This window comes from Callorhinus ursinus, unplaced genomic scaffold (assembly GCF_003265705.2).
Source record: "Callorhinus ursinus isolate GAN/ISIS: 27379988/994484 unplaced genomic scaffold, GSC_fseal_2.0 scaffold15, whole genome shotgun sequence".
Taxonomy (NCBI): Eukaryota; Metazoa; Chordata; class Mammalia; order Carnivora; family Otariidae; genus Callorhinus; species Callorhinus ursinus.
The window spans coordinates 2900534-2926038 of record NW_027397077.1 but is presented as its reverse complement, the minus strand read 5'-3'; the positions used below and the strand labels follow the sequence as shown (position 1 = coordinate 2926038).

The 25505-nt window shown below is 56.9% G+C and overlaps 1 protein-coding gene across 5 annotated transcripts in view; it reads left to right on the top strand.

Annotated features, from left to right (window-relative positions):
- The window catches only part of ZDHHC3 (zDHHC palmitoyltransferase 3), a 55525-nt gene extending 33466 nt beyond the window's left edge, over positions 1-22059 (top strand). For 3 of the 5 annotated variants that reach the window (XM_073901055.1, XM_073901057.1, XM_073901056.1), the window contains 4 exons: positions 4494-4590; positions 5259-5340; positions 9215-9345; positions 19896-22059. In XM_073901055.1, coding sequence (XP_073757156.1) covers positions 4494-4590; positions 5259-5340; positions 9215-9345; positions 19896-20153 — 568 coding nt within the window. In that variant the 3' untranslated portion in view covers positions 20154-22059. Of the gene's footprint in view, positions 1-4493; positions 4591-5258; positions 5341-9214; positions 9346-11812; positions 13428-13684; positions 13914-14560; positions 16628-19895 lie in introns of those variants that run through there. The other 2 variants (XM_025885686.2, XM_025885687.2) reach the window with 2 other exon arrangements.
- Positions 22060-25505: the final 3446 nt, after the last annotated feature.

The window sequence follows — 25505 nt, the reverse complement described above, 5'->3', positions numbered from 1 at the left end:
GGGCTTCCAGGCTGGACCAGCAACAGGGAGGCTCGTGCTTTGTAGGAAAGAACTTTCGGGTGACCACAGTGGTTCTTTCTCTTCCCTCCCTGAGCCCTCGGCGGCCTCCACTGCCTGGCATTTTGCTCACCGCCTCCTCCTAGCCTCAGTCCCCAGGATGATCCGAGGGAGGTATTCTTGAGTGCTAGTAAACAAATCAGCTTGAGCAAAATAAGAGCTGCTGATTCAGACGAAGTCGAGTGAGGATGCCCGTGTGTCGCCTACTCCCGCATCAGGAGGCGTGTGCGGATGACCACTTCTCTGTGAGGGCTCGCGGCGGCCCAGGCCATCTGGGGACCCGCAGTTCGGGATAAGCACCATCCCCAGCACACCAAACAGAGCTGGGTTTATGACTGCTTAAGCCGAGAGGCCTGCCGCCTGGCTCGAGAGAGTCGGGGTCAGTATCCCTGCTCGAGTGAAGGCGCGTGTCTGTGTGCATGAGTGCACACCTGGCTTTTTGCATCCTGCCCTCCTAACAGAGCCCCGTGGAATTTAAATCCATCCCCATTCCCGGAGCTCTGATGGGTACTGCAGATGCTCCCTGACCCTGGATGTGTAGATGTTCCTTCCAGCCCGGTGGTGTGTGGGTGGGTCTTCTTTCCACCGAGAGGCATTCTGGAACACCGGGCTGCTTTCATCCTGGAGGACCATGGAGGCCTGTGGAAACCCTGGAGAGGGAGCCGTTCATGCTAACGTGGACAGCCATGGTGTTGGGCTTAAGAGTTAGGTTCCTCCTGCACAAGGAGGTGGAGACCTGTGCCCCTGGCAAAGCCTCACACCCCTCCCCAGAGACCCCACCCCCACAAACACATACACGCTGAGGCTGAGACAGTCACAGACAGCTTAGGGTCCCTGCCAGATTCTTATGTTGTCTCTCTCATGGTTGTGACCACTGGTAAAATTTACGTAGCGCTAGTATTGTTTTTAAAGCATTTTACCTACGTCATCTCTAACCTTGGGAGATGGGGACTAATTCTGCAGAGGGCGGTTCGGAGAAGCTAAGTTGCTTTGCCCAGGGCCCCACGTGGGGATTGAGAGCAGTGTTCTCTCTGCCACCGCACCGGGCTTTCTCACCCAACATTGTTGCAGAGCTGGGACCACGATGTGGTAGATGCTTTTTTGCAGGAGGTGTGGGGTGAAAACCTGGAGGTGGAGCAGGGTCCACCTGGTGTCCTCTAGCTTTGTTCTTTGCTCGTGCCCTGCCGGGTGTCCCAGTCTGATGCAGTGGAGCCGCTTCCCAGGCCTGCTCTTTCCCCATCTGTAGCTTCAGGGACTGCACTTGGCTCCCCCCTTGCTAAGGAGGTCCTGGACCTGGCCCTGGGCCGTAGCGGTGGATTAGATGTGGCCCTGACCCTTGGGCCTCCCACTCAGGCAGGGCAGGTGCACTTTTCCACCCCGAGACAGTTTGGTAAGTGCCTCTGTAGGGGGAGACGCAAGCCCTCGGGGACACAGCTATGTTTCCACAATGGGCCATCACCCAGGCTTGGGCAGGGCCTCAGCCAGCAACTTTGGGGGCCTGAGAACCAAGAGCCTGAGCGCACGTGAGCCGATAAGCTTGTCGGGCTCTACCAAGCTTTTGAAGGAAGTGCTTCGGGGCCTGGAAAATAGCAGGGAACCTGGAGGAAGAGGGAAGGAGGGGCGTCGCCTTCTTCTAGAACATTGATTTAAACCACAGAAGGGGCTCGGGAAACCCTGGAGGCAGGGACATCAAAAGATGCCTCCATGGAAGATGTTCGGTCTTTGCAGCGACTGTTCCTGCAGCTTGGGATACGCTGCCAGCCCGCGGTGCCTGAGCCCCAGGAGCGCACCTGCCCACAGCGTCTCGCATGAGGGGCAGCGAGGGGTGCCCAAGAGGGGGCCCAGGAGAGGGCTGGCGCTCACAGGAAGGAAAGAGCAGTAAGGAGCCCCAGAGAGGAGAGAGGGAAAGGGCCTGTGTCTGGGGAGGGGACCCCTTGGAGCCCCGCTGCCCACCCAGCCTCGGGGAGTGGGAAGAAGGCTGGCTCTGTGGTGACTGATTCCCCACTGGGGTATCCGGGGTTGTGGGAGGCCCACATTTTTTCTTCCTCAGGATGGATAGGGCCCGAGGCGGAGCAGCTGGGTGGGACACTGGCAGACCTTGCCCTTGGTGTTCTCCAAGCCCCAAATGTAGAAACGTTTGGGCAGGTGGTTTTGTGAGCCGTGGGTGAGGCAGTGCCTGATCAGGGCCTCTTGCGACATTCATGGATGGACTCCCCACCCACACGCACCACTGCCCGGCCCCAGAGCCAGCTTCTGAACAATCCTGCATGCCTTTGCAGACAGGAAGCTCAGAGCCGGGCACTCTGGGCCAACTTCTGCTGCTCTCAGCGGCTCTGCTTGCTTGTCCCTGCTCCCTGGAGGAGGAGGAGGAGTGTTCTGATGTGGCCGCCCAGTGACACGTAGCCCATCGTGAAACCCACTTCCTGGGGTGCACGCCGGGGCTCTTTAGAGGCTGGGAGGAGAGCAAAGGACGGATTTGCTTGAGAGCTCGTTGAAACTCAGGTGGCTTTCGGAGGATGTCAGGCCGCTTGGCAGCTCTCTGCTGAGCAAACGCCGCCTCAGAGCACCCGCTAGGAACCCCTTGCAGAAGGAGGCACGGGTGGAGGAGAAAGGGCTCAGGAGCCTGAGGCAGGGAGGGGCTTCACCTTGGGAGCTTGGCCCTCAGACCGGGAGGGAGCTAAGACCGCAGAGCTGAGGAAGGACGTGCCAGGTGACTCTGCAGAGGGAATATGGGGCCTGGTGGCTGAGGCCCAGGATGCAGGGAGTGGCTCAGTCCTCACTCTCTACTTGTCTGGACTCTTAAGATTATATCCTGGGAACGAGTGTCACTAATTGAAATCTATACTATACATATTCATATGCACTTTTTTAATTAGTAGCACATGCACACAGAGAGAGACGGGTACCTGACTTTCTGTCTGTCTGTGTCCCTTTCATGCCTCTTTCTTCCCCTGACCTCCTGGCCCTCAGGGAGATGCTAGAGCTGGGCCAGCCTCTCTGAGATGTGCCCATTCCCCCCCTGTTAGTGAGGACCTTCGAAGTTGTGGAGCAGAACCAGGGTGGAGACTGGCCAGGCCCCCACAAGCGGCCCTCACCTTGTCCTTAAAACACTTTCTGTGGACGGGGAACCCGAGGCTCCAAGTCTGGCCAGTCTCACCAAGGTAGCTCAGCAGGCCCAGGCCTACCTTACCACTAAAGCTCACGCCCTGCTCAGAAAAGGCCGCACGTCCTCCTTGGAGTGTGGATGAGCCCGCAGCTCCGAGTTGGCCGTGGCCTAGCCGCGGGGCTCTCCTTCAGAGTGGTCTGTGCTTCCTGGCCTGGAGTCTGGGGAGCAGCTCACGTCCACTCCCAGGAGAGCTCTTCCCATGCTTTCCCTGCCCGGACAGGTGGCCAGCCGGAGCTTGGCAGGTGTGAGCTCCCCACGCCGGAATGTGACACAGCCCTTCTGCCAGGGTCCACCTGCCACAGCCCAGAACCTGAGATAAAGTTAGCTGTGGAAACTAAGGAAGGAAAAGCTGGTGTGAGCTAAGGGGCTTTCAAAACAGAAAACACTTTAATTGTATTATTATTCCAGGGCTTATATTTACAGTGTTTGAAACTGTATTTGAACAAATGACACCCCCAAGATCATGTCAAGGAGCCTATGTTAACAAATTGAGACAGGACCCATATCTGGTGAGGCTGTTGGCAAAGGGATGTGTCTAAACCCGAGTTTGGGGAGTAGGTGCTTTCAAGACCCCAGGAACCTGTACTCCCGTTTCAGATTATTTCTTCCAAAAAGGGATGTTTGCTGTCAGATAAGCTTGAAACAGTCCCAGTCCCAAAAGGAGCTCCATTACAGGTTGGCAATTTGCAGATTATTGGGATTTCTGATCAACACTTAAGCTCAAATGCATTCTGCTTTTACAGCTAAGTGGTGGTTACCTTCCAGCTGAAAGGTTCTTGAGGGGCGCTTCCTGCCGCCGAGACATCCTGCCCTTGAGCCCACTCTGCCTCTCCCAGCATCCTCTGCAGTCAGCCACGCCCTCCCGGCTGGCCCCTGGCCCTCGGGTTTGGGGTGTTTGGGGGAAGTTGGGAGTACCTGTTTTCTGTAAACTGCCTCTTCGCTCTGTCCCCTCAGTAAACCAGCTTGCGGCTCACCGTTAGCACCAGAGAGCAGCCTCTTGCTCAGCCCGTCGGTGCCACCCTGTTTCATGTCAAACGAGAGAAGGGGCCTTGTTGGCCAGTGACTGTCCCCTGTTGGGAATGAGTGGGACCCTGGGGGTCCTGACCCCACCTTCCAGGCCCCTTGCCACACCCCCAGCAGTTCACCGGGCAGTTGCCCGAGGAGGCCCCGTGCTCGGAGTAGAGCTGGGAGGTGGGTTCTCTGCTCCCCTCGGGCCCCTGCCGCTGTGAGGACACCCCTGAAGGTCTGTCTGCCTTATGGGCCCTTTCAGCGTTTGTAAGCGGTGTATTCGGAAGATGGACCACCACTGTCCCTGGGTCAATAACTGTGTCGGCGAGAACAACCAGAAGTACTTCGTCCTGTTTACAGTAAGTCAGCTTCCCAGGCCTGCCCCACCCTCCATGGAGCAGCGGAGCGCTTCGGTCCTTCGAAAATTCTGGGCACTCGCAGTGTTTTGTGCTGCTGGTTCGGAGTCTTCCCTGGCTGTGTAGGCCTCTGCCTTCCCGCCAGAGTGCTCCTGGGCTCAACAAGTGCCTGTTCCTAAGCCCTCCACTTGAGCATCTAGCAAATTGGCTCAAGTCGATCAGCTCTAAGCAAGGGCTGTGTGCTGGGCTCCCACCTCAAGTGTCCAGTCTAAGTAGCTACAAAAGCCAGTTTTGGTGGTGACTGCAAGCCCTCCCTCAGCTGCAGGTAGGTAGAGATTTAGCAAGAGGCCTGGAAGAGCCCTTGGCAGTCAGCGCCCTGAGTTTTCAAGTGCAGGGAAGCCACCGGCCCAGAACACCCTGGCCCACCGAGAGCCCAGGTCATATCTGGCGACAGGCGCTTGTTCCTTCTTCCACACACTCTCACCTTGGTCCCAGAACCAGGGCGGGAGACCCCTAGGGGAATCCCCAGAGGCCTCGCTGGCTCTCTCCCAGTCAGCCCTCAGCCTAACTGAGTGTTCCAGAATGGGAGGTCCTGAGCATCCCTGTCCCAGGAGCCTGCACCGTCAGAAGGTTCTCACAACAATGGCATCTGCCCTGCTTTCCTGTTTCAGATGTACATAGCTCTCATTTCCTTGCACGCCCTCATCATGGTGGGATTCCACTTTCTGCACTGCTTTGAAGAAGACTGGACAAGTGAGTATGTGCCAGAACTCCACGTCCTGCTCCAAGGGGCAGTGTGCGACCCACGGGGGGCGGGCTCTTGGTTTGTGTCATGGTGCCAGTGGCCAACCCCATTTTATTAGATCTGCTGCAAGCCTACAGACTGACCAGGGGAGGGACAGCAGAGGCCCAAATCTCTCTTTATGAAAAAAAGCAGCCCCCTAAAAGTCCCACAGGTTAAAGTAGTGAGTTGGACAGACCCTCTAGCCTAAGCGTGCCCAGGGGAAATGCTGGCCCCGCAAGAAGCACGTCCCAGGGCACGGGAGCCTTGCCAGGGAGAGAACCTTTGTCTCCTTGTCTTTAGGAAGAGGCAATTTAGGGGCGCCTGGGTGGCTCACTTGGTTGAATGCGTCCGACTCTTGATCTCAGGGTCATGAGTTCAAGCCCCACGTTGGGCTCCACGCTGGGTGTGGCGCCTACTTAAAAAAAAAAAAAGAAGAGGCACTTTAATCAAAAGTCATTTTATTCCAATCTCACAGAACTCCATTCTGAACTTTTGTTTTCTGTGGGTGTTTTTTAACTGCTTCCTCACCAAGCCACACTGAGATCGCAGAGCAGCTCCTTCCTGCTTTTGTGGAATCCATTTCACGCACAAATGCTGAGGAAGGAACTCCATCCAGGAGACCACACAGACCCTGAGGGAAAAAAATAGATGCTGGGAAAACAAACGCAGTTTTATGATTTTAAAGAAGAATAAAAATAAGAGAGAAGAGAAAAAAATTTTAATAGATGCTGGAGGAATTAAGAGAGGCCACGTGCTGAGCGAGATCTCACACACGCACACTCAGTCCGTGAGACAAACATCTTGAGCAGAAGCATCAGATGGGCCTCCTTTTCCGTTGCACCATCTTTCAGAACTTCGCTCTTCCCGTACGTACTGTCTTCTTGGGCACCAGCTTGCTGTTCTTGTTCCCCAGAACTGGGGAGGCCATGGGAAGGATGGGATCTCTAGCTCCCAACCTGCCCCCTGCCCGGCCCGGCCTGGCGCCACCTAGGGGAGGAGAACCCCATGAGTCTCAGTCAGCTGGGGCTGCCATGACAAAACACCACAGAACCCCCTCCTGACCTCATGTAACCCTCATCACCTCCCAAAGGCCCCATCTCCAAATAACATCACATGGGGAGTGGGGCTCCCACCTGTGAATTTTGCGGGTGACACAGTTCAGTCGGTGTCACCGTGCCTCCCAGTTTTCGTGACTACTGCAGTTCTGGTACCAGCCAGACAGGGGGAAGGTCAAGCTGCAGAGCTGGGCGGGGCCCCAGCGCTTTCCTGGGTAAACGTTCTGCAAGTGCACACACTCTGCTAGGCCCTGGTGATCCAGTCCAACTCCAGATGTGGCCTTGGCAACTTGGCAGTGGAGTCTGACAAGGATGTTTTATCAACCCTGTCGCCCCCTGCCCCCCACCCGCTGCTGTCGGGTTGACAGACTCAGGCAGTGATGAGTGTGTCCCGGACCGTCTATGAGGCAGAAGGTCTCGTCTTCGGAGCACAGTTGACAGGGGCCGTGTCATTACCGCTGAGAGCCAGCTAGGGCGCACAGGACTTGGTGAGCAGCACCTTACTTCAACCTTACGACAAGCCCGCAGGGCAGGAGAGAGGCTCCCACTTAGTGGGTGACAAAAGCTGGGGCTCACAGGGGTCTAGCCGGTCCCCAAGCTCACACGTCTAAGAGGAGGGCCGTGTTTCAAGCGCCAGTCTGGAGCAGGCTCTTCCAGCCCTGCCTCAATGACCCTGGGGCCCAGGGTCCTCCCTGAGGGTTCTTGGTTGTCGGCAGTCAAGATTCCTGATGGAAGAGGCTTGAGGCGGGGGTGCCTGTGGCCGCTAGGCTAGGACAGTCCCCAGAGTGGAAGCCTGAGATTGGCCCAGTGTGACAGCAACTACCATCACTGCTCAGCCGTGGCCGAGCTGTCTCACATCCAGCTTGTGTAAGAAGGGGAAAGGGGTGTCCCCAGAATGAGGGCGCTTTGAGTTGAGGTTTAACAAAGGCTAGAGTGGTAGTTGTACGTTTCCTGAGTCTTGATTCCTGTCTCCCCAACTCCATTCGTAGTCCCCGGGGGCCAGCCCAGGAGGGGAAGGGTCCGTGTAGCTGGGTGAGGATGGAGAGCAGGCCACGGCACCGGGCTCTGCCTCCTGCCCCGGCCCCGGGGCAGCCGAGGTGGGGAAGGAAGGGGCAAGGCACCTCCACCCAGGGGGCACCAGCCGTGTGTTTGTGCTGGGCCCGGGCCGACCAGTGTGGATGTTCTCATGCGCTCTCAGCCACGCCACCCAGCCGAAGGGAGAACTAATGCTCAGAGAGCCCCAGCCGCGTGCCCACAGTCCTGTGTTATCGGGCACCGCTGCAGGGCTGGTTGTACAGCAGGGAGCCAGAGCCCCAGCCTCCCGGGGCTGCAGGTGTGGGCAAGGCAGACAGCAAGCAAGCACAGGAACAAACATGATTCCACGGGGTGCGGGACAGGGAAGGTGCAGGGGCCGCAGATTATTAGTGGGGGCTCCTAGCAAGAGCTTATGGTGGGGAGTCGGCTCCAGGATCCTCACCCTGCTGTGTCTGCCTGACTGTGGAACCCTCGTTCTGCCCACCACCCCACCCAGTGGCCAGGCAGGCCGCTGCCACACCCAGAGCCCACTGAGGCCAGCCCACCCGGGCCCTGCCAGCAAGGAAGCCAGAGGGGAAAGTGTCTGCAAGCCTTGGGTTCCCAGGGGAGCGTGAGGAGGTAGAGGCATTTGGGTGAGATGCGGCTCACCTCACCACCTGGACAGTGCTGTCTCCAGGCCCGCTGTGGTGAAGCTCCCGCGACAGAGGCGGCAGGGCGTCCCCAGATTCCCTGAGTTCCCAAAGCCCAGGGAAGCCCGGCCCGGCCCTCCCGGATCAGACCCCTCCAGCCAGGGCAGTAGGCCTGCACCCTGGGGCAACGAGAAATATGCACCACAAGCCGGGCCGTGACAGGCCCAGGCAGCCATCAGCGGGGGCAGGTGATTGGCCGGGATCAGATCCCTGTCTCCCAGTATCTTCCCCATTCCCTCAGCCCCCCCCCCCATCTCCCACAGCACCTGGGCTTTTCTCTCCAGTTGGGGGTGCTTCTGATTTAGACTTGGTCCAGACAGAGGCTTCTGGTGCTGAAAACAGAACCACACATCTGGTCAAACCTTGCTACTCTACGAGGAGGGGGTGGAGGCCTGGGCCGGGACAAGGACTTATCTCGGGTCACACACCCCCGGCAGCCTGGGCTCAGAGAGAGGCCAGGCAGCTGTCCGGTTGGACTGACCGTCTCAGTGATGCAGACGCCCCGGAGGGGGGCGTTTCCCAGGGGGCTTGTTTCACCCCTAGCTCAGGGCCAAGCCCAGTAGCCATACTGCCCCCTCATAGACTTTGAATTCTAAAACCCCTGAGTGATCCTCTGGACCTGCCCTTTCCTGTCCCCCAGAAACAGACAGAGGTGCAGGAATGTCCAGCCTGTGTTGTGCTGTCTTAGGGGAGGAGGTTCCCCCTGGCTTCGTCTTCATGCCTCAGCCCTGAGGCTTTTCTGGGTCCTTCCATGTGCCAGGCACTGTGCACAGCAGCAGGATACAGACACTGGCCAGGAAAAGAGCAGCAGTTAAGAGGTGTTAGGGGGGGAAGCCCCAGGAGGGGCCTGGCCTGTGGAGAAGGGCTTCCCTGAGGGAGTGCTGGTGCAGCCAGATGTGAGGCAGGATGGTGCCCGCCGAGGCCTGGAGGCCAGGGACACCTGGCACCCAGGAGGAACCAGGTCCTGCGGGGCTGGAGGCAGGGCAGGAGCCCTGGGGACATCAAGTGGTGCGTAGCGGGCAGTGGGTAGCAGCCCCAAGTCCCACACGACCCTTGTCTTTCAGAGTGCAGTTCCTTCTCACCACCTACCACAGTGATCCTTCTCATCCTGCTGTGCTTTGAGGGGCTGCTCTTTCTCATTTTCACATCTGTGATGTTTGGGACCCAGGTGCACTCCATCTGCACAGATGAAACGGTAAGCGGGCAGCCTGCCCCCTCACCTCCGCTCCTGGGCTTGGGGGAGGACCCAGGGCAGGTGCTGCTGGGAGGGCTGCATGCAGGCCAGACCTGGGAGCCCAGTGACCAAGGCCCAGGTGCGAGGTGTGCAGACCACATCCCTCCATTTGCAGTGACACTGGATCTTACACACACACACACACACACAGGAGTCTTCCCTTGCGGCCGGCACAGCAGGTCACACCAGGAATGCGGCCTAGCATATGGGTCTGTTACACACTGTGCTGTGTCAGGCACTCTACTGGGCACAGGGACACCCTTCCCATCTGAGGACTACAGGCCTGGAGAGAGGATGATGGACAAAGGGGGCCTGAATCCAGCTGAAATGGGCAGGTCAACTTCCTGGAGGAGGTGACTCCATGCATAGGTCCAGAGGGCAGAGTCAGGAAACAGCCTGCCTCAAGCATCCCTGAGCTGTGGGCCACAAGCACTCACCTGGCCACTAGGTACTTCTGCTTGGTCCATCTCTGATTCTCGTCTGTTGCCCTTCCCCCCTGCCCCAACCCCTACCTCCACCCTACCCACAGCTCCTTCTCTGGGAACTTCGAGGCTGCTGGCTGGGCAGGACTGGAGCCCAATCCCCTGGTGCCATGGCCACCTGTCTGTCCTAAGTGTCCAAAAGTCTCAAGGTGGTCGGTCAGTCCATTGCTGTGATGTGGGCCTTTCTTCCTTTTTGGCTCTGGGCTCCAGGTGAGGGGCCCCGGGAGGAAGGTCCAGCACTTAGTTTGGTATGAGGAGGAGAGGCATGAGGTAGGTCCTGGGCTCTTCTTGGCACTCCTCCTGGCTTCCCAAGGTCCCCCTCAGGTGGCAGGTGGCAGTCATCTAAGGCCCTGTTGGGGCGGCTTTGGGCCTGCTGATTAGTCAGCGTCAGATGGAGGCTCGTAGGGAGACAGATTCCTTGCCACTGCCGCCCAGGCCCCTCTCTGCAGGTGTGAAAAATCCGGGGTTTGGCACTCCCTGACCGCCAAGCCACCATCTTTTGGATCTGTGGGAATTCCCGATGGTTAAGAATGGGGGAGGGGCTCTCAGCAACGTTTTTAATCTTTTATTATAATATCATTGTAAGAGTTTCTGTAAAAATAGTAGCCAACGGTGTAGACCCGGCTGTGTGTCCAACAGTAGGTGTGACCAGCTTCTCTGCCTAAGAGTCACAGGGAACCCAGAGGTGACCGTCCAGCCCACTCTTGCCTGCGGCCAGGTCACACAGGCCGAGGTCTGGGGGAGCCAGAAGGAAAACGCACACAGCCCTGGCCCTAGCTGTTCTCCTTCCAGGCCATTCCTAAAGGGAATTGTGTTGGAAAGGAAAGCAGAAAAGAAGGAAGGGCGTGTCTGGGGAAAGCGTGTCTTCCCCTTGGCCTGAACCCTCCCAGCTCCCTGGCCCTGAACAGAGACTTCAGTTCGGCTGGCCCCTCCGACTCCTCCCGGTTCCTCGTCCTCACCAGAGACCACGGCAGACAGACCCTCAGCCAGGCTCCTGCCAGGCCGCTTCTCTCCTGTTCTCCGAGCAAGGGCATGTCCTCAGGCCCTGCCCGCTGACCGGCTCCATCGGAAGAGGGGAGAAGGGAGGGAACAGGCTCCCTCTCCAGCCTGCTTTTCCTGTGAGACTCAGTGGGGGGAACAGCCCAGGCTCTGGACAACCACCAAGGTGGCCTCTGGCCTCGCTTCTTCCAGAGGAGCACTGGGAAGACCTTTGCCATGCCCGGGGCTGGCTGTCTGTCTGTCCAGGCAGCCCCTCTAACCTCTGCTAATCCCTTTCCTTCCTCCTCTGTGGTGGCTTCTCCCCTCACCCATGGTCTCTGACTCCTGTTTGACCTTCTCAGGTCTGCCTTGCCCGCCCCGCTAAGCTGGGGGCTTCTTGACCTCCCAGGCTGGTGAGACTAACAGTGCCAGAGCGGTCATTTCATTTATTCCTTTTTTTTTTTGTCTGCAAAGTGGTCATAGTTGTGTCAAACTTGAACCTACCCAAATTAAAGGCCAGCATTGGCTGTCACGATCCCGAGCCCCTGACAGCTCTGAGGCTTCTTGCACCAAAGCCTTGCCAGCAGCCCCACACACAGCCAGGCCCAGCCCCAGGCCAGAGCCCAGTCTGTGTAGATGTGGCTCCTTCACTTAGCAAAACCCCCCGGATCCACATGCCTGTAGGAATCCTGGCTCAGCGGCCTGTGGATTTGCTCACTTTCCCCTCCCTTCCTAGAGGGACTTGTAAAATATGTGCCCACATACCCCCACTCCCCCCCCAAAAAAACATGATTTTTTTTCCTTTGACACTTTCTATGAGAGAAACAGAAGAAAAATGTATGATGTAGGTAGCTTTATGGCTTTAAAAGGAAGCATTGACTCCATTCATCTCAAGCTAATGGACATCCCTCCCCCAAAACCACAGCAATAGAGTGCTTGACTGAAAGTATGATTGTTCTTGTTTTCAGGGAATAGAACAATTGAAAAAGGAAGAGAGAAGATGGGCTAAAAAAACAAAGTGGATGAACATGAAAGCCGTTTTTGGCCACCCCTTCTCTCTAGGCTGGGCCAGCCCCTTTGCCACGCCAGACCAAGGGAAGGCAGACCCGTACCAGTATGTGGTCTGAAGGACCCTGACCAGCATTGCCGCCCAGACACACACAGCACAGCACTACTGTCCCATCCGTTCTCATGAATGTTTAAGCCGAAAAAAAAAACAAAACAACAAAACTTTAATTTTTTAATGTCTCAAGTAAAATGGCTGAGCATTGCAGAGAAAAAAAAAAAAAAAAGTCCCCATGTTTTATTTTTAAGAGATCATCCTTTCTATTTTTTTGGTGACCGAAGCTGCTCTTCTTTTTTTCCTTTTTTTAAAATCACTTCTCTGGCCTCTGGTTTCCTCTCTGCTGTCTGTCTGGCCTGACTAATGCGGAGGGTGCTGTCTCCGGGCCATGCCCGCCTCTACTAACTGTGGGAGCAGCTGGCTGGCGCGTGGACGGACGGGCCTGGATGCCTGGTGGGGGGTACGTAGGAGAGGCAGGGGGCCGTGACCTCCTGCTGCCCGGGAGGCCGTGGCAGGCGCCCCCGTGGGACTTAAAGCGTCACCGAAGACGGATGCTTACCTCGTGTGGCCGCGAGGGGCAGGATCAGGGCCGGAGCCCTAAGAAGGGCCCTTGGCTCCGCGGCCTCATCCCCCAGCGTGGACACGGTTTGCCTCCTTGTACTCAATGGGCTTGGGTGTGTTGAGTGACTTTGGGGGAGGTGGGGTCAAAGGGGTCTTATTTGTATTCCGAATCACCAGTTGTATTCCTGCTGATTATTTGGAAGAGTGTGCAGGAGCGAAGTTTTTCCAGCTCTAAATGCCTTACACAGTCAAAAGGAGAAAACAGATCATGTGATTTCAGGTTGCCTTTGTCACGGCTGCTTACTCTTAGCACCCCTCCCTGTCGCCCTGCCCGCAAGGTGGCCGGTTAGCGGCGCTAATGCTGAGTGACACGGCCACATCCCGCAGCGTGTCAACCCCCTCCACCCCATTTTGTAAATCTCTAAAGCAGGTTCCCTTTCTGATGTTTTAGACACCTACGTGTGCACGTAGCCATGTCTTATCTGTATCTTAACCTGGGAGGCCGGCGTCCCGGCAAGGTCGGCATTATGGCCCCCAGACTTCTGCAAGCTGGTGGACGGCCACCCCGCTCCCGGGAACCGGCCTTGCCCCCCGGAGGCACTTCCCCTGTGAAATCCCCCTTCCAGGAGGAAGGCCGGAAGAGAGTGGGGACAGGAGGAGGCCGAGGGACAGGGAGGGCCCAGCCAATGCAGAAGTCACAGAAATCAGAGGACTGACCATCTGTGAGTTCGTACATGTGGATTTGGTTTTTTATAAGTGATCACCACAAACCTTTTTTAGCTTGTGCTTGGGGTGGGGTGGGGGATAAGGTTTATGAAACCCAATCCAGGTTAGGGAGGAAGCTCATCGAGCCATGTGATTTTTCCATGAACAGTTAAGTGGAACATGCTGCGTCTTTTCAATTCTGTCCGTGCTTCCACATGGAAACAAAATGCAATAAAATTTTTCCAAAACCTGTTCTCATTGAGCCGTGCTCTCTCCCTGCTGCCTTCAGGGAGAGCCGATCGTCCGGGCCAGGCGTGCTGGCTACGGTAGGGCCTCTGTTCCATGGCTCTTAAAGGATATTTATTTCTGCTCCTCCGCTTGCATGAGATGTCCGCTGTGCTGTTTCTAAGGATACGTTGGCCAGCCGCCCTTGACCGAGCCTGCCCACCACCCCCGGCCTCTCGTTAGGCTTCTGCCGCCTGAATCCCAGGTTACACCTTCCCATCTGCAGAGTTTGCTGGAGCGCCCGGCACGGGGGAGAGACCGTTTCCCTCTGCGCACCCAGCAGAAAGCAGCGTCGAGCCAGAGGAAGGCGCTGGAAACCTCCACAGGCCGTTCCAGCACTTTGAGGAGCTCCTCCTCATCCCTCCCGTGTCACCAGAGAACTCCACGGCCATCCCCAAGGCAGTGGACCCCGGCTTGCCTCTCCTGTGCTCTTGATGCCCTAAGTCAAGGCTGAGGTCTGAAGTGGGTTTGTTTTTTGTTTGTTTGTTTGTTTTTAATCTAGTGTTTAAATCTAGTTTATAGCATTTGTTTCCCATGGGCTCCCTTTTTTTTTTTCCTTTTTAACGGTTACTGAGGTGTGTGAAGAAGTGTGGCTGTGACTAGAGCGGTCTTGAGGGCTCTGGCCCGCTCCTGCCACTCCCTTGGGAGGCAGCGCTGCATCTGGTCCTCCTGCCGGGGGAATGTTTTTGCGTATTGGGATGCCCTCCAAAGACTCCCATCTTCAAGGCACTTTTTAAAAAATTTTTTTAATTTTTTTTAAACATTTTATTTATTTATTTGACAGAGAGAGAGACAGCGAGAGAGGGAACACAAGCAGGGGGAGTGGGAGAGGGAGAAGCAGGCTTCCCGCGGAGCAGGGAGCCCGATACGGGGGCTCGATCCCAGGACCCTGGGATCATGACCTGAGCGGAATTTACGACTGAGCCACCCAGGCGCCCAAGGCACTTTTTTTTTTAAAGTGACCCAGGTTGGTTCTTTTTCCCATGGAATGTCTGAGAAGTGCAGTAGATAGTGCTGAAAACATACTGATGTTATTTTTTTAGAGTCCTAAACCTAGAAATTCATCCTTTAAATCTGAGCGTCCTATGTATATCCTTCCCAGAGAACAAGGCTGCTTTCCACATCCTGTACGAGGGACAGGGAGGGCTTTTACAAGCCTTTCAGCCAGAGGGAAATGCTGCCCTCGGAAGAGAGGAAAACCCCGGGTTCCCTGTGGTTTTTCTCGCTCGCTTTCATCAAAGCGGGAGACGTTTTGCCGGGAGCTCAGTGACTAGGGATGGGGCTGTGGAGTGATCGGCCCGCAACCTGGCATCCCCACAGGAAGAAACGGGCATCCCTGAGCATCCCCGCAGCCTTCCCAGACAGCTGAGGACAGAGGACATGTCTCCACACAAAGGCGGCCCCGGCTTTTGGCTCCGGCACAGGCGCTCCGACAGTGCTGGGTGGTGCGCGCTGGGCATTGAGCTCATGGCAGCCGTGGTCTTTCAGAGCCTGGGCCCTGGAGCGTGGCAGGGAAAGACAAAGAGGAAGGTGACGTGGCGAGCTGGATTAGGTGACTCCTTCCCGCCTGGCCACCTCAGGCGTGTGCTCCTAGCAACTGAGCTGAACATGCATAGGCCTCCATCCAGGCCGATCTCCGCCTCTGGGCCCGGGCTTGGTGACCTCGTGCCCACAAAGTCAGTTTGGGGAGCAACGCGTGTGCCACACCGTTTCTTCCGTGGAATACTTCATCTCAGAAGAACCAAAGCGAGACACCTGGAATGACCAGTTCTTTCTCATTCAGGCTCGGCTGCCGAGAAAGTTACGAGCCACCTTCCTGCTCCAGGGATCTGTTGGCTGAGGGGGACTAAGAACTGTTTCTGAACCAGCTGTGGGAGGTGGGCATCACCCAGAAAACGGAGGCTTCCGGAGGCCGCGTTGGGCTCCCCCAGCCAGGCCTTAAGTTCCTCTCTTCTCAGGGCTTGTAAGTGCATCAGCCCCAAGGGTGAGCCACCCACCTGAGCCAGGGGTCTCAACATAGAAGGGGCCCTTAAATACCAAAGAAATGGGAAAAGAGGAAGATCTTGCTAGAATCCCTCCCAAGGATCTTCTTGCTGGTGGTGCCCGGAGGCCGTGTGTTTCCGAGTGTGGTCCCCAGACCAGCAGCATCAGCATCACCTAGGCACTTGTTAGAAATGCCCGTTCTCAGGCCCCGCCCCAGACCTACTGAACCAGAAATCCAGCAGTCTGGATTGAACAGCTCTCCAAGAGACTGACACGCGCTCAAGTCCGAGAGTCCCTGTGGGGCGTGCAGGGGTCCCCCGGAGGTGGTCGGTCCCTGATGCCTGCCAACGATATGGTCCCATGTGGTGCTGGGTGGGGTGGGCTGACCGGGAGACTGTCTCCCCCTTACCACCCACAGCCTCCCCAGCAAATGATTCTGAGCAAACAAGAAAAGCCTGTTGGCTTGACGGGGAGCGCAACTGTTAGTCTGGCCGGCAGTCCTCCACATTTCATCTGTCCACCTGGGTCCTGCACCGAGGGGTTCAGTGGATATAAAGCCTTCACAGTGACACGGAAACCAGTTGCTGGCCAGTCTACTGTCCCCAAGTGGAGACTTCACCCCCCCACCCTCTCCCTCAGGAAACAAGTCCTCAGTGGCATGACTGCCGTGAGGACCCTAGCAAATCGGAGTCGCCCCCAGGGGTCCACCCGCGCACACGGGAGCCAAGGAGGAGTGTTTGCAGAAGTCCCTGGGGGAAGCACATGTCCTGATCTGTGGACATAAGGATGCCCCGAATCTCTCTGCTGCTGAGCTTACATAGCTTGGTGACCGGGCATTTAGCCCCTGGCCCCACCCAGTCTCTGGTTCAAGGCCCTGCTCAGTGACATCCTTCGAGTGTGACTTTGGACCGTCGCTGACTTAAGCCTCTGTGATCTGCTTTAAGCCTCCGTGATCTCCCCTGTCAAACCAGGGAGGCCATGTAAATCACAAGGTCAAGGCGAGGACTGAAAGAGTCGTGACCGGAGCTGTGAGGATGGCGTCCGGCACCCGGTGTGGCTTCAGTAAACGCTAGCGCTGCTAGACCTCTGCTCTTCAAACCACGGTCACAAGGTTCATGATCTGTGAGACCAGTTTGTTGGTGTGCAGCGGCCTTTTTAAAAAATAAATAAATAAAAATGGGTTACAGTTATGGACTAAGTATCGTTTCGTGAAACTCGGGGGGGGCGGCGGTGCCGGGTTGCCCAGAAAAGTATTGTCCAAGTTGTGGGTTGGAGAAGGACGTGAAACTACAGATGAAGAGACAGTGATCTCTGGCCATCTAAGGAGGAGGGACGTGGCGTGGGCAGCAGCGTTGCCAACTTTCTCCGTCTGATGACGGTGGGGGGGCGTACAATGAGCTCTGGCTCCGTGGGTCTCAGCTAAGTCCTTACAAAGCCTGTGCTTGGGTCTCTGCCTCCCTCAGGAGCCTTAGGCCTGGTCCGTTCATCCTGGGGACTCTGGTGGGTCCCGCAGCTTACAGCTCATGTGTCATCCTGGCAGAGGGGGCCCCCGAAGCCCCCAGTCACACCCTCCCTACAAGAGATGTTGGCTCCCAGGAATCAACCGTTCTTGTTCGCCTGGGCCTGAAGTGGGTATACTGCTGCCTCTGCAGACCTCCAGCTGAAGAACTTTGCCTTCAGCACGCCTGTAAATCCACACAAAAGTCAAACTTGAGTCCTACCAGGAGAAAGAAACCCCGTTGGCTCCTCCTGACCCCTGGCTCTTTCAGACCTCTCTTAAGCCTCAGATGCGTTTGGAATATTTTCTTCTGTCCCGACTCAGAGTTGACCTGGATGTTTGTCCACTTACCTGCTCAGGAACTTCATCTGGTGGATGGGCTGGGCTCTGATCTGGAATGTTCTTACGAGCTTGGTGAAGAGGTTGAGTGTCATCCCAGAGTGCTTGCCACGGAACACAGTCATCCTGTGGGCTCTTATGCTTCCTCTCCCTCTCTGGCTTTTTCCTCTGCCTTGGTGGTCAGCACAGGTAGAGTAAGAATTTGTAGGAGGATTGAAAACGCCCTGGGCAGAAGGAAGACACTGGTTCTCGCCCCGGTTCCGACGACCAACAGGACAAGTTTTGGCCACTCAGACCCTCTTGTTTTCCCCTCTGCCAAGTGTCAGTACCAACACCCACCTCCTGTCAGGGTGGTTGTGAGGATCCCACAGTCATGGCTTTGAGTCAGTCTATCTGCCATTTCTGGGTGTCCCCTCTGTCGCCTGCCCTGCCTCCTGATGTCCCAGCTTCCCTGAAATCGTGTTTCAAACGCCTCTCTTGACAGGCTGCAAAGGATTGCCCGGGAAGGGAACACAGCATCCCCCAAAGCAAGACCCCTCAGGTGGCCCCTGCAGCTTCTGCTAAGTAGGGAGGCCTGGCGAGGGGCCGGTCCATGAGCAGCACAGCATCCCAGGCTCTTGACCTACGGCGAGGCTCCCTCAGAAGAGTTGCCAGCAAGGTCCATTTTCTGAAACAGCTCTTCTCTTCTGATTATGACAGTAACACCCGCTCGTTGGTGAAAGCTTGCAACATGTGGGAAGTCCACAGAAATAGATACGAACCACCTCAGACCCCATCATCCCCAAAGGTAACACAGGTCCCATGACATCAGGTGCAACTAACCTGGCTTTCTTGCCTTGTCACCAGTGGACGGGATTTTCCAATGTGACACAGAACTGTATCAACACCATTGTTTCATGGCTGTGTCGTGTTTCACTTTGTCGAATCGCAGACTTAGCCATCTTTGTGGGCATTTCGAGTGTTTCCAGTTTGTCACATTGTTACTCAGTGTTCAAGATTCTGTTGCTCACATCTTTGTGTCTCCGATTATTTTTTTAACCTTTTATTGTGGGGACGTAATTTCCGGCTTACAAGAAAGTGGCAAAAACAGCTCAAAGAGCTCCTGTACATCTTTCCATCAGTCTTTCCAAAGGGAGCCATTTTATATAACCACAATACAAGTACAAAAACCGGGAACGGTATCGATTGAGACCCTTAACGGATCTACATGCTTCATTCGGATTTCTCCAGGTGCCCCCCCGGAGACCCTTGTCTGTCCCATTGCGTCGCTTGTCATGTCTGTGTGGTCTGCTCCAATCCGTGACGCTCCTGTCTTTCTTTCATGAACTTGACCCCCCTTTTTAAAAAAACTGAGATGAAATTCACATAACATAAAGCCAACCGCTTTAGTGTGTGCACTTCATTGGCATTGAGTATACTCATAATGCCGCACAACCATCACTTCTGTCTGGTTCCAAAGCATTTTCATCAGACTTTGACCCTTTTGAAGATTAGAGGCTAGGTATCCAGTAGAATATCCTTCGATTTGCGTCTAATGTTTTCTCGCAATTAAATCAAGATTATGCGTTTGGGGCAAGAAAGGCACTGAGGCGATGTTACCTTTGATCCAGTTAAGGTGATACCTGCAAAGTTCCCTCACTGGTTTGCCCTTTGTCATTAGTATCTTCCAAGGAGATACCTTGAGATCAGATTCTTTAAATGACAATTTTTTTCAAGAGCCGAGAAACTTTAATCTGAGATGGAGTGGGAAGAGAGAGTTCTGGAGAAGAACTGGCCCAGAGGATGGGGCAGGTCTCAGTCTGTGTGTGTGCCTCAGTTTCTCTTTCTGCATAACAGAAGGGATCATACCAGTTATGTGAGTCTCTTGTGTGGCAGAGAACCCAGAACGAGGTCCTCAGAGGTCGTTCTGAGGTGGAATGAGTCGTGTGAATGAGCAGTGCCCGTGCCTGGCAAACCCCAGCAATTTCCCTTGGCTTCCGGAAGAGGCGGAGAAGGCAGAGGCCCCGGTGGGGCTGAAAGCCTTTGTGGAGGGTGCTGTGGCCTGGAGAGCTGACCTGGCTGCGCCTTTAACTCCTACGGGCTTCTCCCCTCCCCACCCCCCACACCCTCTTTCTGGGGCCTGGCAGCTGAGTCGCAGCCGACCGATGCCCCGCGGCAGGTGAGTGGGCAGCTTGGGAGCAGTCGCAGGGCGCGCCTGCCGCCCGAGCCGGGCCTCCCCACAGCGAGCCTGTGCGCCCCCCGGCTGCCCGCCGCATGCACACAGTCTGCTTCCTCGGCCCCCGTGTTCGTGCCCCGCGCTCTCCCCTTCCTGCCCGCACCCCTTCTTCATGCTGAGTCGGCTGCACCTGCTGGGGGGGGGCGGGGCCCAGAATCCCCAGGGAGGACTCATCTTCTTAGTGCTCTCAGGGCCAGTGCCATGTTACTCCTCGGCCCTGGGCGCCTCGGCAGCCTGGCCTGACCTAGCGAGGCTGGGGGGACCCCGGCCCCTGCTTGCTGTGCCGCTCCCCACCGCCCCCCCCCACCCCGCTCGTGCCCCACTGACCTGGCCCCGGGCGGGCCGTGTCCCGGCTGCCCCCCTCACCCCCCGCTGACCGTCTGTATCCCGTTGACCCTCCAGGGCATCGAGCGCCTCAAACGAAAGCACCAGCCCAGGGAGCGCAGGGGCAGCTGGAGGTCGGTGAAAGAGACCTTTGGTGGGGACTTCTCCCCCAACTGGCTCAACCCCTTCTCCGGACCGTGCGACCCAAAGCCTCTCCGGGACAGGGACTGGGTGCAGCAGGCGGCCTCGCTGTCCGACACGGACAACACGGAGACCACGGAGGAGCAGTCGGAGGAGAGGAAGGACGAGGCCTCTGTGGAGGTGACAGATGAGTGAAGCCGCCGTGGGGGGAGAGCCACACACTGCAAAGCTACTGGCGACCTGGATGCAGGCGTCGTGGCCCCGGCGTGGCTGTGACGCGCCGCCCCGCACCCCTGCCCCCCTGCCGCTCCCCACGGGCCGCTCACGGCCGCTGCCATCCCCCTGTACCCCCTCCTCCTCTCCCCAGGTTGGGCCAGGTTTTGGGGGGCGGGACCAGAGGGTGACAGGAGGATGAGAGACTCTCAGAGGCCATCCAAGAAGAGTCTGCCCAGAGCGGGATTGGGTGTCCTTCGGAGACGGGGCGTCCCCGCACCTGGCACAGCCTCGCCAGCAAAGGAAGCTCTGATCGGGGCAGAAAAGAACTTGCCTTTGGCTTTTCTTGGGATGTCTGTCTTCTCTTGGGAAGGTTGGGCCCTGGCTCCTGGCTTTGGAGAACGACGGCCATGATGTGAGGATGGAAGGACAGAGCAGGGCTGGCCTTGGGGACCTGGGGTGGGACGCTGACATCAGGACAGACCAGCCCCGAAAGGTTGCAGGATCCCGGCTGTTCCCCAGAGAGGCCCCCCACCCCACCCCGAGCTTGTCTAAACCAGAAGGGCATGGCTGCCACAGCGACCTGCGCCAGCTCAGGCTTGGTGTGAGGAGGACCCCATACCGGGCTAGACACACACATACGTGCGGGCCGTGCCCAGGTCAGGACGGTAACTGTGTCACAACAGCGGCTCCAAAACTCCGTCCCCATGCCGTTGCACAGACACTAGAGTCGTCGCTGAGGTGGACAGCTTGGAGCCGTCCAGAGGTGGGGTCGGCGAGAGGACCTGTGTAGATGGGGACCCTCTGGCCTCCCCCGGAAAGCTTAATTCACTTGCCCTCTGGACAGAGTCGCACACGGGCATGAACTGCCCAGAAATCTGTCCGGCCTGTGTTTTAAGCCACTTCTCACGAGATAGGGACCATTTTGTCTGGGAAGATGGGTGGTGGCCAGGGACTGCAGACCGATGAACCAGGAAGACAGACGGACAGACGGACACACACACACACACACAGCCCACACTCTACCAGGATGAGCCTGATTGAACCCCAGCGTTACCTACTCAGAGGGGCCGGTGTTCCCAGAGCCGCCCGCCCTAGTCCCGGTGCAGAGCCCTGGGAGGACATCCCACGAGCGTGGCAGGGCTCTAGAGCCACCAGGCCGCAGGCCTATCTTCCTGATCCGTATCAGCTTTAGTATTTATTCATGACGATGGCCCGAGCCCTGGTCGGCTCTGAAGGCTGTTCCCTCGCAGTCTGGGCTGGCGAGGCCTCCAGCCGCTCTGGGAGAGCCGTTCCGATCACCAAGGCTGTAGACCCAGTGGATCCCCTCTGGCAGAGGCCTGTGTTGAATGGGAGTTATTTTGGGAGTAATGTGCTGTGCAAAGACTGCTCTTTGCTGTCCTAACCCAGGAGGCAGCCCCCGGGCCACCGGCACGGCCGACTGTATACCAAATACTCCACGCCGCAGAGAAAAGCAATGCCCCCCCTGGAGCCCCAGAGGAGGCAGCCGTTAGAATATGGGAAGGGGGTCCCCCGGTCACCGCTGGCAATGTCAGGCCCGTGGTCACAGGGGTGCTGAGGCTCCGGCAGCCCCCCAAGCCAGCTCTGAGTGCCCGGCGGCTTCGGGAGGCCTGTGACCTGCGGTCAGACCCCGTTCGGGGGGCCCAGGCGGGGCCACGCGGGTACTGACCCCTCCAACCCCGAGCTTCCTGTCCTCACTGTCCTCCTGTCACCACCGACGTGGTGGCCTTCCCTCCACGGCGGCTGTCGAGAGCCTAACACCGTGCTTGCCTCAAACTGACAGGATCGTAGCTGTTGTCAGAACGACCAGGGCCACAGGGAGGGAGCCTGGGCGCAAACCCCCGCCTCGTGCTCTGAATAAAAAGCTCTTTGCTTGACCTCGGTGGCTGGAGTCTCCTCTCTTCAGCAGGAGATCCCAGGCCGGGCCCCTGGGCAGCAGTGTCCTTCCTCCTGGTCACCTCGAGGACACCTCTACGAAAGTCTCTTTTCTCCATTTCCCGCGTAGGAGACAAGTGAGCCTCACACACAGGCAGGAGCTGCGGGTGGAGAGTCACTCACCAAACCTCTCTGGGTCATCTCCCGGGGGCGGGGGGGGGGTGGTATTTCCAGCAGAAGGAAAACTCACCTTTCATGCAATGAGCATTTATTGAACACCTACTGTATGCCAGGGAGGTGGGCACTGGGAGCAAGAGTGCCCAGCACTGAGGGGTTTTGACTTCAGAAGCCAGGCCACTGCCCCTGAATGTCATGCACATTACTCCCAAAATAACTCCCATTCAACACAGGCCTCTGCCAGAGGGGATCCACTGGGTCTACAGCCTTTGAGAAGGCCCCCCCCCCCAGCCCCAGCGTCCTGAGTAGGGCCCAATAAAGAAGCCCTACCCCTCAAAAGAGGCCTTGACCTGGGAAGTTGAGGATCAGATGGCTCCCCAAGGGCCCACGTGATCCCCAGCACAAGATACTGGAAGAAGCTTGTTCGAAGAAAAAAAAAAAAATGACCCAGGGGACCACACAGTCCTCTTGAAGCAGCTGGAGTTTAATTAAAAGCGTATTGATCATTTGAGCAAGTCTCTGGAGGGCAGAACAAGAAGGAAGAGCTTCGGTTCACAAAGCAGGGCTCTCAGTTGGCACGAGGAGGCGCCTCCTCCCAGGAAGATGGCCTCCCCCCACCCCCCCCCAGAACAGACCCCTGCTCAAGGGAGTGGGGAGCTCCTGGCCGTGGGGTCTCCCTCCCCTGCACCTGCCCGGGACTGCTGAGCATGGGAAGCCGTCCCTCCTGAGCTGGACCAGCCTTTACCCTGCGGCAGCCTCTGTCCCCTGCCAGAGCCCATCTCCAGGCCTAGGGGGTCTCGGGGTGGGTTCCTGTACAGGCCCCTGGCCTTGTGCCCGCGGGGGCCACCAGTGCTGGTGAGATGAGGTGGTGGGCAAGGCGGGAGGCTTCAAGGGAGGTGCCCCTTGGGGTGTCTTCATTACGCCAAAGGCCAGGAAGGGGCACCCTTGTTTAAAACGCTCCTTCTCCTGGGCTGGTCCAAGTCAAAATCCCCTTGGCTGACATCCTTCTGTGCCCTGGGGTGGAGGCCCCCAGGGCCCCAAAGGCAGCTTCATTCCTGGGGAGTAGTGGGTGGGGAGGATGGAGGGGTGCTGGGGTACACGGTGCTTGCTTGGCAGTAAGAGGGCTGGAGTGGAGGACATGGAACTGAAGATCCAGCAAATTCACAAACCGGCCGAAAGCCCCATCCCCAGCGGTTCCCTCCCTGCACAGGGAGGCACGTGGCCCTTACCAAAATGCAGATGCCCCTAGGGGCCAGGGCGCCAGCCTAGGACTCTGCATTTTCACGCAGAGTAAATTCTGATTCGGGGGCAGAGGACCCGGGGCCACATTTTGAAAAACACTGAAAGTCAGGAGCAGTGGACACCTGCCTACAACTTGGATCAGCCTCTGGAAGGTGGGAGAATCCCCAAAGTGGAGCCTTAGGGCCAAGGAAGGTCTGGAGACTGGGCTTCTGCTAGAAAATTCCTGGGAGAGAGAGGTGGGGCAGGGGCGGGGTCCTGCCAGACAGATTCTCTGGTCTCGTCCATCTCACGCAGCTGGATGTCCATTCGGAGGTTCTTCTCATGTCATGCTCTGAATCATAGACGGTCTCGCTGCATGCTGGGTGCCCCATGCTCTCGGGCACAGGAACGATGCCAGGTGGGGCGAGCAGTGACTGGGGGGCCTTTCCCCGTCCACAGGCACAGGCCATGTCCCTCTGGGAGCTCCCTGACCCAATTCCGGGCGAGCACGCCACGCTTGTCCTGAACGTTTGTCTGACACACATTTGGGGGGTGGGCGTCCGTGCCACCCCCAGGGGAACGAGGTGTTGGCCGCCCCGCTCAGCCTGTCCACACACACCCAAAGCCCCCCCGCCCCCCAGAGCATTGCAGAACACATGGGGGCCACGGCCTGTCTGGACAGGCAGGGTGCCCAGAAGGGCCAGTGCACGTACCCACATGTGGCCTGGGACAGATGCCCACCTGTCTGCCTCAGTTTCCTCCTCTGTGAAGTGGTGATCATTACAGCACCTACTTCCCTTTGGGGTTGTTTTGCAGATGACATGTTGATGCCTGTTGGGGCATCTTCTGTTTTGAAATTAGTTGAGAGTGGCCTGCATCTCTCTCAACCTCCGATGAGCCCTGGCTGGACAATTCTTCCACTTTATTGAAACCAGAGAAAGGGCAAAGCCATTAACTTCCTCTTTTTTTTTTTTTTTTTTTTTAAGATTTTTTTTTTTTTTTTTTTTTTTTTTTTTTTTTTTGCGAGAGAGAGAGAGTGAGAACGTTCATGAGCTGGGGGAGAGGCAGATGGAGAAGGAGAGGCAGATACCCCTCTGAGCAGGGAGCCCAATGCGGGCTCCATCCCAGGAACCTGGGACCTGAGCCAAAGGCAGACACTTAACCGACTGAGTCACCCAGGCGCCCCCAATAAGTTCCTCTTTTAAAGCATTTACAACAGTGCTTGAAGCATAGTAAGTTCTATATAAATCATGTAAAAATAAATTAGCAAAGGGCCCTAATTTAGACTTTTGATGTAATCTCTAAAAAAGGCTGTACAGGCAGGTGCGGGATAAAGATGACACTTGTCACAAATCTCTGAACCACATGCCTCCCCCTCCTGGCGGGCACACGAACGTTCACAAACCCCATCGGGCCTGGTGAAAAGCACGGTCACACTCCCAACTGTTTCCTGAATATCAAAGCTCTCAGTTTGCTAAATTGGGGTTTTACAATATGCCATGAGTTCCGAAGCCTGTTTTGGAGGTTGTTGGGTTTTAATTTACAAGGAGTCTCAAAAGACAGTGTGGCCTGGGCCTCTAGCGACCTCTCAGTTGGCATGGCTGGATGACACTTTCCACCTCTCTAGTCAGAGGGAACAAAGGCTGGGGCGCCTGGGTGGCTCAGTCGGTTAAGCGTCTGCCTTCGGCTCGGGTCATGGTGCCAGGGTCCTGGGATCGAGCCCCGCATCGGGGGCTCCCTGCTCAGTGTGGAGTCGACTCCTCCCTCTCCCTCTGCTCCTCCCCCTCGCTCGTGCTCTCTCTGTGTCTCTCTCAAATAAATAATCTAAAAAAAAAAAAAAAAAAGGAGCAAAGACCACCCCCACGCTCTCGAGCGGGCCAGAAGGAATGCACATATCTAGAAGAGAGACAGGCGAAGGGTCTGGCTAAAGAGGGACGCACACACCATCTGAACTCTGAGCCCCCTCCTCTCTGCTCTAGGCTGCAGGTGTCCTCCTGCCCTGCCTCGTGGCCCCAGCCTGTTCGCACTTGTGCCTTCGGG